The sequence below is a fragment of the Salmo salar genome, chromosome 24, assembly GCF_965601325.2.
Source record: "Salmo salar chromosome 24, fSalSal1, whole genome shotgun sequence".
Lineage (NCBI taxonomy): Eukaryota > Metazoa > Chordata > Actinopteri > Salmoniformes > Salmonidae > Salmo > Salmo salar.
The window spans coordinates 39,061,857-39,075,847 of record NC_138314.1 but is presented as its reverse complement, the minus strand read 5'-3'; the positions used below and the strand labels follow the sequence as shown (position 1 = coordinate 39,075,847).

General features: G+C 46.8%; 1 protein-coding gene across 3 annotated transcripts in view; it reads right to left on the bottom strand.

Moving 5' to 3' along the window:
• Positions 1 to 13,991, bottom strand: part of LOC106585838 (serine-rich coiled-coil domain-containing protein 1) — a 176,509-nt gene that overhangs the window by 51,981 nt on the left and 110,537 nt on the right. Inside the window, exon 10 of one of the 3 annotated variants that reach the window (XM_082968703.1) lies at positions 128 to 165. The exons of the other annotated variants lie outside the window; for them this stretch is intronic. Within the exon in view, the coding sequence (XP_082824829.1) occupies positions 163 to 165 (3 nt within the window). The 3' untranslated portion in view covers positions 128 to 162. The remainder of the gene's footprint in view (positions 1 to 127; positions 166 to 13,991) is intronic. 3 annotated transcript variants of the gene reach the window in all.

Here is a 13,991-nt window from a genome sequence, read left to right as displayed (position 1 = left end):
GTTTGGTGATTAGAGGGAGGGATGGGAGTGCCACCCTGCCTTGATTACAGACAGGCAGACAGATAGACAGATAGACAGACATCCAGGCAGGCAGACTGGCTGCATCACACAGAGAAAGATCTCCTACCTGCATGGTGCCTCAGCCACATCACATGATGCTGGTCACTGCGAAGCCAAGGAGTGGATGGGAAAACAACAATATGGAGAGATGAGTATGTTAGAGACAAACACGATGAATACATACAACATGGAGCCCAGCCCTGAAACACCCTCTGTTACATTATCATGTGGATGGGACACGAGACATTATTTTTATCCCAGTTTTTACATTAATTAAATTATACTGTGGATAGCTCAAACAGCCCTTCCTACATGAGCAATAATCTGGGAATTGTCACAAATAAATTTAAACACCATAAAGTCCCCTAATTCTGACAATATTGTTCTCGGGGGAACTTGTTAAAGAAAAAGGACTGGACATTTGGATGTTTATTGGGTGGCAACATGAAGAGAGGACATAAAGGGACAGATGGCATACATCAGAAATGTGAAGAACGAAGAGAAGTTAACCATGGTTGGAATTAGCATTCTAACGGGACTACATGCAACCCAAGTTAGTGAAGCCAGAGAAGACGACATCGGAGGACAGAGAAGAATAGGATCAATAGAACGAATAGGAGGGAGCAAAAGAAAAGCGAGTAATAAGGGGAATCTAAAAAGGAGACGAGGAGATGGAAAAAGGGGGGATGAACATGGAGGAGGGGGGGCCAGAGAAAGACGACACAGGAATAGGGATGTAAGAAAGGAGATGAGAACAGAGAGGGGACATAGAATCAATGAGTAATGATGAGTGATGGTGGAGTGACAGTTAGAGAAGAGAACTAAAGGATACAAAGAGGATACAATAACAGTGTGTTCTGGGGAAGGATGAAACATCACTGGTGCCAGACAACAGAAGGCAGCGATGTAGAATAGAATAGACAAGTAACAGGGGAACTTGAGAGTAGACAACTCTGTTAAAATGGTAATCTGGCTTAACCTTTAACAAAAGGGCTGAGGGGGTGAGAGAGCGACAGAGAGACAGACTATGAATCATTTAGCTCCCCATCATCCCTACTGACATCCAGTGGTATGATAGTAATTATATTAACCCGCTCCTACAGTCAATTAATATTTGCACCAATCACCATTTGCAGTGAGTCAGTGGGGGCAGATGGAAGAACATCCTACTGATAAGAACAGCAATGAAACCAAATCAAACTTTATTTGTCACATGCGCCAAATACAACAGGTGTAGACCTACCATGAAATGCTTACTTTCAAGCCCTTAACCAACAATGCAGTTCAAGAAAGACTTTACAAAATATTTACCAAATAAACTAAAGTAAAAAATAAAATAAGAACGAGGCTATTTACAGGGGATACTGGTAACAAGTCAATGTGCGGGGGTACTGGTTAGTACATGTAGGTAGGGGAAAAGTGACTATGCATAGATAATAAACAGTGAGTAGCAGCAATGTAAAAACAAATAAGCCATCAGTCTTATGGCTTGGGGGTAGAAGCTGTTAAGGAGCCTTTTGGTCCTAGACTTGGCGCTCCGGTACCGCTTCCCGTGCGGTAGCAGAGAGAACAGTCTATGACTTGGGTGACTGGAGTCCTTGACAATTTTTGGGGCCTTCATCTCACACCGCCTAGTGTGTAGATGCTGGATGACAGGAAGCTTGGCCCCAGTGATGTACTGGGCCGTACACACTACCCTCTGTAGCGCCTTACGGTCGGATGCCGAGCAGTTGCCACACCAGGCAGTGACGCAACCGGTCAGGATGCTCTCGATAGGCCAGTTCCGGAACAATAGGCCAGTTCCAGAATCACTCGACATCTCATTTCACAGCAAACAGCCCATCCAGGACCCTGTGCTCTGCTTGCCAGTCAGTGTCAAGGCACCATAATATAACTGAATGATACAGTGCATGTAAGCAAACGGACTATTAGCTCAGAGTGGGAGTATTCTGGAAAATTAACTCTGTTATCCTCCTCCTCCAGCATTTCCCTGGTCTGCCCGTGTGCATTTAGGCTGCCTGTCCAGTCCAGTCCGTCCTCCTCCTCTTCCTCCCCCTCTCCTCCAGTATCTCCTTGCCTGTGTGTATAGTATCTAGGCTGCCTACATGTCCTGTCCCGTCCTCCTCTTCCTCCTCCAGTATCTCCCTGCCTGTGTGAACAGTATCTGGCCTCCCTGTCCTGTTCCTCCTCCTCTTCATCCTCCTCCAGTATCTCTCTGCCTGTATGTACAGTAACTAGCCTGCCTGTCCTGTCCTCTTCCTCCTCCTCCAGTATCTCTCTGCCTGTGGGTACAGTAACTAGGCTGCCTGTCCTGTCCTCTTCCTCCTCCTCCAGTATCTCCCTGACTGTGTGTACAGTAACTAGCCTGCCTGTCCTGTCCTCTTCCTCCAGTATCTCCCTGACTGTGTGTACAGTAACTAGGCTGCCTGTCCTGTCCTCTTCCTCCTCCTCCAGTATCTCTCTGCCTGTGGGTACAGTAACTAGGCTGCCTGTCCTATCCTGTCCCGTCCTCTTCCTCCTCCTCCTGTAGTCATTGTTGAGATAATTATTTATGAACTTGTTCATTGTGCCTAGCTGTTCCTGTCTGTCGGGCCATCTGTCCCCAGCGAAGTGCTGCCTCCCCGTTCTGTTCCCCCTGCCCGCGGGGGAGAAGGGGGACTGCTGGAGCACGCCTCACCTTCTGCTGACAGTCACCCACCGGCCCACCGGGCACCGGCCCACCGGGCACCACGCCTTCTGTCAGCACTTTAAACCACCGTTCGTTACCTTGACAAACTTATCACGGACACCAAGTTCACCCTGCTCACTGGTGCAAAGGCATAACTAATAGATAGCTGCAACAATGACACTTGTTGGTTACACAGGCCTCCAATCTGTTGGTAATTGGGTTAAATAGGCCTCCTATCTGTTGGTAATTGGGTTAAAAAGGCCTCCAATCTGTTGGTAATTGGGTTAAAAAGGCCTCCAACTCTTGGTAATTGGGTTACATAGGCCTCCAATCTGTTGGTAATTGAGTCACACAGGCCTCCAATCTGTTGGTAATTGGGTTAAAAAGGCCTCCAATCTGTTGGTAATTGAGTCACACAGGCCTCCAATCTCTTGGTAATTGGGTTACATAGGCCTCCAATCTCTTGGTAATTGGGTTACACAGGCCTCCAATCTGTTGGTAATTGAGTCACACAGGCCTCCAATCTGTTGGTAATTGGGTTAAAAAGGCCTCCAATCTGTTGGTAATTGAGTCACACAGGCCTCCAATCTGTTGGTAATTGGGTTAAAAAGGCCTCCAATCTGTTGGTAATTGAGTCACACAGGCCTCCAATCTGTTGGTAATTGGGTTACATAGGCCTCCAATCTGTTGGTAATTGAGTCACATAGGCCTCCAATTAAATCAAATCAAAATCAAATCTTGTTAGTCACATGCGCCAAATACAACAGGTGCAGACCTTACAGTGAAATGCTTACTTACAAGCCCTTAACCAACAATTCATTTAAGTAAAACAAGTGTTAAGAAGGTATTTACAAAAATCTACTTTTGTAAAAAAAATATTAAATTACCAATGATAAAAGTAAAATAAAAAAATAATAAAAAAATAACAGTAACGAGACTATATACAGGGGGTACCGGTACAAAGTCAATGTGTGGGTAATTGAGGTAATATGCACGTGACTATGCATATATACAGTTGAAGTCGGAAGTTTACATACACCTTAGCCAAATACATTTAAACACAATTTTTCACAATTCCTGACATTTAATCCTAGTAAAAATTCCCTGTCGTAGGTCAGTTAGGATCACCACTTTATTTTAAGAATGTGAAATGTCAGAATAATAGCTAAGAGAATGATTTCTTTCATCACATTCCCAGTGGGTCAGAAGTTTACATACACTCAATTAGTATTTGGTAGCATTGCCTTTAAATTCTTTAACTTGGGTCAAACATTTCGGGTAGCCTTTCACAAGCTTCCCACCAGAAGTTGGGTGAATGTTGGCCCATTCCTCCTGACAGAGCTGGAGTAACTGTCAGGTTCGGAGGCCTCCTTGCTCGCACACGCTTTTTCTATAGGGTTGAGGTCAGGGCTTTGTGAATGCCACTCCAATACCTTGACTTTGTTGTCCTTAAGCAATTTTTCCACAACTTTGGAAGTATGCTTGGGGTCATTGTCCATTTGGAAGACCCATTTGCGACCAAGCTTTAACTTCCTGAATGATGTCTTGAGATGTTCCTTCAATATATCCACATCATTTTCCATCCTCATGATGCCATCTATTTTGTGAAGTGCACCAGTCCCTCCTGCAGCAAAGCACTGCCACAACATGATGCTGCCATCCTCATGCTTCACGGTTGGGATGGTGTTCTTAGGCTTGCAAGCCTCCCCCTTTTCCTCCAAACATAACGATGGTCATTATGGCCAAACAGTTATATTTTTGTTTCATCAGACTAATCGGACATTTCTCCAAAAAGTACGATCTTTGTCCCCATGTGCAGTTGCAAACCGTAGTCTGGCTTTTTTATGGCATTATTGGAGCAGTGGCTTCTTCCTTGCTGAGCGGCCTTTCAGGTTATGTCGATATAGGACTCGTTTTACTGTGGATATAGATACTTTTGTACCCGTTTCCTCCAGCATCTTCACAAGGTCCTTTGCTGTTGTTCTGGGATTGATTTGCACTTTCAGCACCAAAGTACGTTCATCTCTAGGAGACAGAACGCGTCTCCTTCCTGAGCGGTATGACGGCTGCATGGTCCCATGGTGTTTATACTTGCGTACTATTGTTTGTACAGATGAACATGGTACCTTCAGGCATTTGCAAATTGCTGCCAAGGATGAACCAGACTTGTGGAGGTCTACAATCTTTTTTTTCTTTTGATTTTTCCATGATGTCAAGCAAAGAGGCAGTGAGTTTGAAGGTAGGTCTGGAAATACATCCACAGGTACACCTCTAATTGACTCAAATTATGTCAATTAGCCTATCAGAAGCTTCTAAAGCCATGACATGATTTTCTGGAATTTTCCAAGCTGTTTAAAGGGACAGTCAACTTAGTATATGTAAACTTCTGACCCACTGGAATTGTGATACAGTGAATTTTAAGTGAAATAATCTGTCTGTAAACAATTGTTGGAAAAATGACTTGTGTCATGCACAAAGTAGATGTCCTAACCGACTTGCCAAAACTATAGTTTCTTAACAAGAAATTTGTGGAGTGGTTGAAAAACGAGTTTTAATGACCCCAACCTAAGTGTTTGTAAACTTCCAACTTCAACTGTAATAAACAGAGAGTAGCAGCAGTGTAAAAATACTTTTTGAGGATCTGAGGACCCATGCCAAATCTTTTCAGTCCCCTGAGGGGGAAAAGGTGTTGTCGTGCCCTCTTCACGACTTTCTTGGTGTGTTTGGGCCATGACAGTTTGTTGGTGATGTGGACACCCAGGAACTTGAAACTCTCAATGCGCTCCACTACAGCCCCGTCGATGTGAACGATGGCGTGTTCGGCCCTCATTTTCCTGTTGTCCACGATTATCTCCTTTATTTTGCTCACGTTGAGGGAGATGTTGTTGTCCTGGCACCACACTGCCATGTCTCTGACCTCCTCCCTATAGGCTGTCTCATCGTTGTCGGTGATCAGGCCCACCACCATTATGTCATCAGCAACTTGGAGTCATGATTGGCCATGCAGTCGTGGGTGAACAGGGAGTATATGAGGGGACTAAGCACGCACCCCTGAGGGGTGTTGTTGCCTACCCTTACCACCTGGGGGCAGCCCGTCAGGAAGTCCAGGATCCAGTTGCAGAGGCAGGTGTTTAGTCCCAGGGTCCTTAGCTTAGTGATGAACTTTGTGGGCACTGGTGTTGAACGCTGAGCTGTAGACAATGAACAGCATTCTCACATAGGTGTTCCTTTTATCCAGGTGGGAAAGAGCAGTGTGGAGTGCGATTGAGATTGCGTCATCTGTGGATCTGTTGGGGCGGTATGCAAATTGGAGTGGGTCTAGGGTTTCTGGGATTATGGTGTTGATGTGAGCCATGACCAGCCTTTCAAAGCACTTCATGGCTACCAACATGATCATCTGCCATGCTGATCCTCAACATGGGGGCCCCTCAGGGGTGCGTGCTCAGTCCCCATCTGTACTCCCTGTTCGCCCATGACTGTATGGCCAAACATGACTCCAACACCATCATTAAGTTTGCCGACGACACAACAGTTGTAGGCCTGATCACCGACAACGATGAGACAGCCTATAGGGAGGCGGTCAAAGACAGTCGGGAAGAGGGCAAAACAATGCCTATTCCCCCTCAGGAGACGGAAAAGATTTGTCAAGATCAAAGACTAAAGATTTGGTCCCCAGATCCTCCAAAAGTTCTACAGATGCACCATCGAGAGAATCTTGACTGGTTGCATCACTGCCTGGTATAACAACTGCTCAGCATTCGACCGTAAGGCACTACAGAGGGTAGTACGTACAGCCCAATACATCACTGCGGCCAAGCTTCCTGCCATCCAAGACCTATATACTAGGCGGTGTCAGAGGAAGGCCCAAAAAATTGTCAAAGACTCCAGTCACCCAAGTCATAGAGTGTTCTCTTTGCTACAGCACGGCAAGCGGTACCGGAGCGCCAAGTCTCAGTCAAAAAGGCTCCTTAAAAGTTTCTACCCCCAAGTCACTTTACTCCAACCTACATGTACAAATTACCTCAACTAATCCGTCCCCCCTGCACACTGACTCGGTACCAGTACCCCCTGTATATAGCCCCATTATTGTTATTTTATTGTGTTACTTTAAAAAAAAAAGTTTATTTAGTAAATATTACCTTAACTCTATTTTCTTCAAACTGCATTGTTGGTTAAGGGTTTGTAAATAAGCATTTCACTGTAAAGTCTGTTGTATTCGGCGCATGTGACAAATAAAGGAGGGGGAGGGGGGGGCTGGAAGGGCACTACAGGAAGTGGCTAGCAGCAGAGCAGAGAGGTGCTAGGAGGCGTGTAGCCCTTCTCCTCTGGGACGACATCTCATTATGGTGAACATGGTAGTTGTTCAGATTGGCCCACGCTAGCCTGGCCAGGAGCCAGCGCACTTATCTCAATTTAATCCTGTATAATGATTCAGCATAGAGCCACTCTTAAATTATCGGCAGACACACTCTCCACTAAACACAACACAAGCGCACGCACACACAAACGTACACGGGCATCACACACAGCAGCCAGACTCAAACTCAAACAGCACAGATCCCCAAAGAAAAAAGGAACATGCACTTTCCTCCTGGCTTTGAAACTAGTGACTTTGTGATGTGAGTTGGTGTACACATAATGCAACCTAGAGAATATGACAAGCAATGTTCTCAGATGATGAAATCATTTACCAACACAACCCTCAGAAGTGGTTGGACTCCACAGTCCGGCGGTATTTCACAGGTTGTTTGTATCACTGTACTTGTCTGTGTATGGTTGCATGTCTGAACCAGGCAACAAAACGTACCTTGGTGGGAAACCCAAAAAGGATCAAAGGGATGATATACACAGACACACACCCCCGACAGACACAGACACACACCCCCGATATACACAGAAACACACACACCCCCGACAGACACAGAAACACACACACCCCCGACAGACACAGACACACACCCCCGACAGACACAGACACACACCCCCGATATACACAGACACACACACCCCCGATATACACAGAAACACACACACCCCCGACAGACACAGAAACACACACACCCCCGACAGACACAGAAACACACACACCCCCGACAGACACAGACACACACCCCCGACAGACACAGACACACACCCCCGACAGACACAGACACACACCCCCGACAGACACAGACACACACCCCCGACAGACAGACACACACCCCCGACAGACACAGACACACACCCCCGACAGACACAGACACACACCCCCGGCAGACACAGACACACACCCCCGATATACACAGACACACACCCCCGACAGACACAGACACACACCCCCGATATACACAGACACACACCCCCGATATACACAGAAACACACACACCCCCGACAGACACAGAAACACACACCCCCCGACAGACACAGACACACACCCCCGACAGACACAGACACACACCCCCGACAGACACAGACACACACCCCCGACAGACACAGACACACACCCCCGACAGACACAGACACACACCCCCGACAGACACAGACACACACCCCCGACAGACACAGACACACACCCCCGACAGACACAGACACACACCCCCGGCAGACACAGACACACACCCCCGACATACACAGACACACACCCCCGACAGACACAGACACACACCCCCGATATACACAGACACACACCCCCGATATACACAGACACACACCCCCGACAGACACAGACACACACCCCCGATATACACAGACACACACCCCCGGCAGACACAGACACACACCCCCGGCAGACACAGACACACACCCCCCGATATACACAGACACACACCCCCGACAGACACAGACACACACCCCCGACAGACACAGAAACACACACACCCCCGACAGACACAGAAACACACACACCCCCGACAGACACAGAAACACACACACCCCCGACAGACACAGAAACACACACACCCCCGACAGACACAGACACACACCCCCCGACAGACACAGAAACACACACACCCCCGACAGACACAGAAACACACACACCCCCGACAGACACAGAAACACACACACCCCCGACAGAAACAGAAACACACACACCCCCGACAGACACAGACACCACACCCCCGACAGACACAGAAACACACACACCCCCGACAGACACAGAAACACACACACCCCCGACAGACACAGACACACACACCCCCGACAGACACAGAAACACACACACCCCCGACAGACACAGAAACACACACACCCCCGACAGACACAGAAACACACACACCCCCAACAGACACAGACACACACCCCCGACAGACACAGAAACACACACACCCCCGACAGACACAGAAACACACACACCCCCGACAGACACAGAAACACACACACCCCCGACAGACACAGAAACACACACACCCCCGACAGACACAGAAACACACACACCCCCGACAGACACAGAAACACACACACCCCCGACAGACACAGAAACACCCCCTGCTGCAAGCAGCTCCACCTTTGTACACTACTCAGGAGCTTTCATCCCTGTTACCGCCCTCCCTGTTACTGCCCTGTAGGTAGAAGGCAAGGCAGCCCACTGTCTGTTCACTCCTCTCACACCTCCAGTCCACCTGGTACCAACACGCAGGCACACACACACACACACACACACACACACACACACAGACACACACGCACACACGCACCCTTCTCCGTGTCAAAGCAACAGCTCTGTTAGTGGGTGGAAGGGGACTGTTTAGTAACAAACCACAATCATAGAACTGAAATGAATAGAAACAAGGGCAGAACCTGGGTATACACATCATGCAACACCAGGACCACAACATGAACCAAAGGGAAAGTGATTGATACTACACAGTAGAAATCCTAATGAAACCAGTGCACTAGCAGAGAGGAGGTATGTGGCTGGGTTAAGACTGTACTGCACCTGGATCACAGACTGGAGAGGTTAGCCAGAGGTCAGCCAGGGCATGAAGCAGTGACCTCCGCTCAGCCGACACAGGACTATGAGGTGGGAGGAAGAAGGCTGACAGGAAAAGAAGGCTTACGGGGGTGCAGTGATTGGGGGTCGAGGGTCAGAGACAGAAAGGGGACTGAGAAGAAGGTTGGGTGGGTGAAGGTCTAGTAGTACCTTAACTGGGAGACGCCAGGGCCTAGCTGGCATGCTATGTTTCAGGTGCAAGGGACACAGTCTACAGTGCAGTACGGTGTAGGGATAATTCTCCAGTAGTCCACAATGCAGGAAACACGACAACACATACACAACACAAGTCCAGATCAAAAACCACTCACTTAGCTCCCGCATGCTCTGGCCTGCAAACAAAAAAACACACATCTTGGTATCAACGTCAGTGATACCGGAACGGGGGGACCCAGGGGTGGAAATAACATGGGAGGTTAACAGCCTGGTAAATTAGATACCAATGTTAAAACAGAGGAAAACCAGTGCATCCTTGATATAGGACCAGGAGTTAGTCCTGTTGATGTAGGACCAGAAGGACCAGGAGTTAGTCCTGTTGATGTAGGACCAGGAGCTAGTCCTGTTGATGTAGGACCAGGAGTTAGTCCTGTTGATGTAGGACCAGGAGTTAGTCCTGTTGATGTAGGACCAGGAGTTAGTCCTGTTGATGTAGGACCAGGAGTTAGTCCTGTTGATGTAGGACCAGGAGTTAGTCCTGTTGATGTAGGACCAGGAGTTAGTCCTGTTGATGTAGGACCAGGAGTTAGTCCTGTTGATGTAGGACCAGGAGTTAGTCCTGTTGATGTAGGACCAGGAGTTAGTCCTGTTGATGTAGGACCAGGAGTTAGTCCTGTTGATGTAGGACCAGGAGTTAGTCCTGTTGATGTAGGACCAGGAGTTATGTCTGTTGATGTAGGACCAGGAGTTATGTCTGTTGATGTAGGACCAGGAGTTATGTCTGTTGATGTAGGACCAGGAGTTATGTCTGTTGATGTAGGACCAGGAGTTATGTCTGTTGATGTAGGACCAGGAGTTAGTCCTGTTGATGTAGGACCAGGAGTTAGTCCTGTTGATGTAGGACCAGGAGTTAGTCCTGTTGATGTAGGACCAGGAGTTAGTCCTGTTGATGTAGGACCAGGAGTTATGTCTGTTGATGTAGGACCAGGAGTTATGTCTGTTGATGTAGGACCAGGAGTTATGTCTGTTGATGTAGGACCAGGAGTTATGTCTGTTGATGTAGGACCAGGAGTTATGTCTGTCGATGTAGGACCAGGAGTTATGTCTGTCTATGTAGGACCAGGAGTTAGTCCTATTGATGAAGGACCAGGAGTTAGTCCTGTTGATGAAGGACCAGGAGTTAGTCCGGTCTCCTGGTCAGTTCACAAGGTCAGGAAGAAACATCTGTCTTCCTTCACATAACCTTCCTCTGATCCAGTATGGATCAGTGCCAAAGCCCTGACTGCATGCCTTTACGTCTCCCCCTGGGTTGCACCTGCCTCACTTAACGCCCTCCTGTGTTTACAAGACCCTGGCTGCGTCTGGGTGGTGGGGGGAGCTGCTGCAGCTGTACAGCAGGCAGATGGAGGGACACCTCTGCCAGTAAAAATTGATGGTCACCGTAAAACCACTGTAAAAACCCTCTTCTGTTCAGGGCCCTAATAACCCTGCCTCCGCCCAGACCACACCTCCAGGGCCCGCCCCACACTCCCCTGGCATTACATCAGGCTTAATAGTGCGTCTGCTCCTCATCCCCTCCCCCCTTGCTAGACTCAGTGTCAGGAGCCCGGGAAGAGTTATGGTTAAGAGCTGTGCTCTGGACACAGGCGAGATCTCATTCAATCACCTTAGCATGCACTGATATGTGGCCTGGGAGGAGGAGGACAGAGCCAGTAACATAAAGATGGGCAAGGATACAGATGGAGGGACAGCAGAAAGAGGAGTAAGTAGAGGGAGAATGTGTATGAAGGGGAAAAAGTTGACTTTCTGCAGTGCTGTACCATTAGTTAGGAGAGGCAGAGGTTGATCCAGAATTGGGGACGAGACGGAGACCTAAATTAGCTGGTTAAGGATACGGACAGGAGAGGAACAATCTTAGCTTAAATAAGTACCAGTGGAGACCAGTGACGATGTCTGCTGAAGACGCTTATGTCGTGAATATCTAGGGCAAACAATTATGGAGTTTTCACTCTTGAATGCAAAACTAGAAATCTCAACACTTTGCGTCTCTCAACCAAACTTCAGACATAAAAAGACTTGGACTAACAATACAACCCTGAATCTGTGGCCGAGGACAGGAATAAGTACAACAAGTCCCACTAAGTCCCACTATGACCTCCACAGTCATCAAACGAGAAAAGGGACAATATAGGAATAAGGTGGAATCATACTACATAGGCTCCGACGCCCTCCGCATGTGGCAGGGGCTACAGTCTATTAAAGATTACAAAGGAAGACCCAGCCGTGATCTGCCCAACGATGCCGCTCTACCAGACAAACTCAATGCATTTTATGCACGCATTGACAACAAAAACATCAAGCCGGGTGTGAGGGCCGTCACCGACCCAGAGGATTGGGTGATCTCACTTCTGTAATCATGAAGTGCTTTGAGAGGCTGGTTATGGCACACATTAACTCCATCATCCCAGACACCCTAGACCCATTCCAATTTGCATACAGCCACAACAGATCACACAATCTCAATTGCTCTCCACACTGCCCTCACCCACCTAGATAAGAGGAACACCTGAGAATGCTGTTCATTGACGACAGCTCATGGCGCTACAGAGGGTGGTGCTACAGCCCAGTACATCACTCGGGCCGAGCTCCCTGCCATCCAGGACATCTATATCAGGCAGTGTGGTAGGAAGGCCCGGAAAATCATTAAAGACTCCAACCACCCAAGCCAAAGACTATACTCTCTACTTCTGCATGGCACCAAAAGGCTCTTGAACAGCTTCTATCCCCAAGCAATAGGACTGATAAACAGCTAACAAAAGAGCTACACTGACTATCTGAGTTAACCTTGTATCCTCATTGACCTTCTTATCCACATTCAAGCTGCTGCTACTCTGTTTCTCTTATATCCTGTTGCCCAGTCACCTTACCCTTATACATATCTACCTCTATCACTCCACTATCCCTGCACATTGTAAATACACTATTGGAGCTGACCCTGTATATAGTATGGTATTGAACTGACCCTGTATATAGTATGGTATTAACTGACCCTGTATATAGTATGGTATTGAACTGACCCTGTATATAGTATGGTATTGTAACTGACCCTGTATATAGTATGGTATTGAACTGACCCTGTATATAGTATGGTATTGAACTGACCCTGTATATAGTATGGTATTGAACTGACCCTGTATATAGTATGGTATTGTAACTGACCCTGTATATAGTATGGTATTGAACTGACCCTGTATATAGTATGGTATTGAACTGACCCTGTATATAGTATGGTATTGAACTGACCCTGTATATAGTATGGTATTGAACTGACCCTGTATATAGTATGGTATTGAACTGACCCTGTATATAGTATGGTATTAAACTGACCCTGTATATAGTATGGTATTAAACTGACCCTGTATATAGTATGGTATTGAACTGACCCTGTATATAGTATGGTATTGAACTGACCCTGTATATAGTATGGTATTGAACTGACCCTGTATATAGTATGGTATTGAACTGACCCTGTATATAGTATGGTATTGAACTGATCCTGTATATAGTATGGTATTGAACTGACCCTGTATATAGTATGGTATTGAACTGACCCTGTATATAGTATGGTATTGAACTGACCCTGTATATAGTATGGTATTGAACTGACCCTGTATATAGTATGGTATTGAACTGATCCTGTATATAGTATGGTATTGAACTGACCCTGTATATAGTATGGTATTAACTGACCCTGTATATAGTATGGTATTGAACTGACGCTGTATATAGTATGGTATTGAACTGACCCTGTATATAGTATGGTATTAAACTGACCCTGTATATAGTATGGTATTGAACTGACCCTGTATATAGTATGGTATTGAACTGACCCTGTATATAGTATGGTATTGAACTGACCCTGTATATAGTATGGTATTGAACTGACCCTGTATATAGTATGGTATTGAACTGACCCTGTATATAGTATGGTATTGTAACTGATCCTGTATATAGTATGGTATTGAACTGACCCTGTATATAGTATGGTATTAACTGACCCTGTATATAGTATGGTATTGAACTGACGCTGTATATAGTATGGTATTGAACTGACCCTGTATATAGTATGGTATTGAACT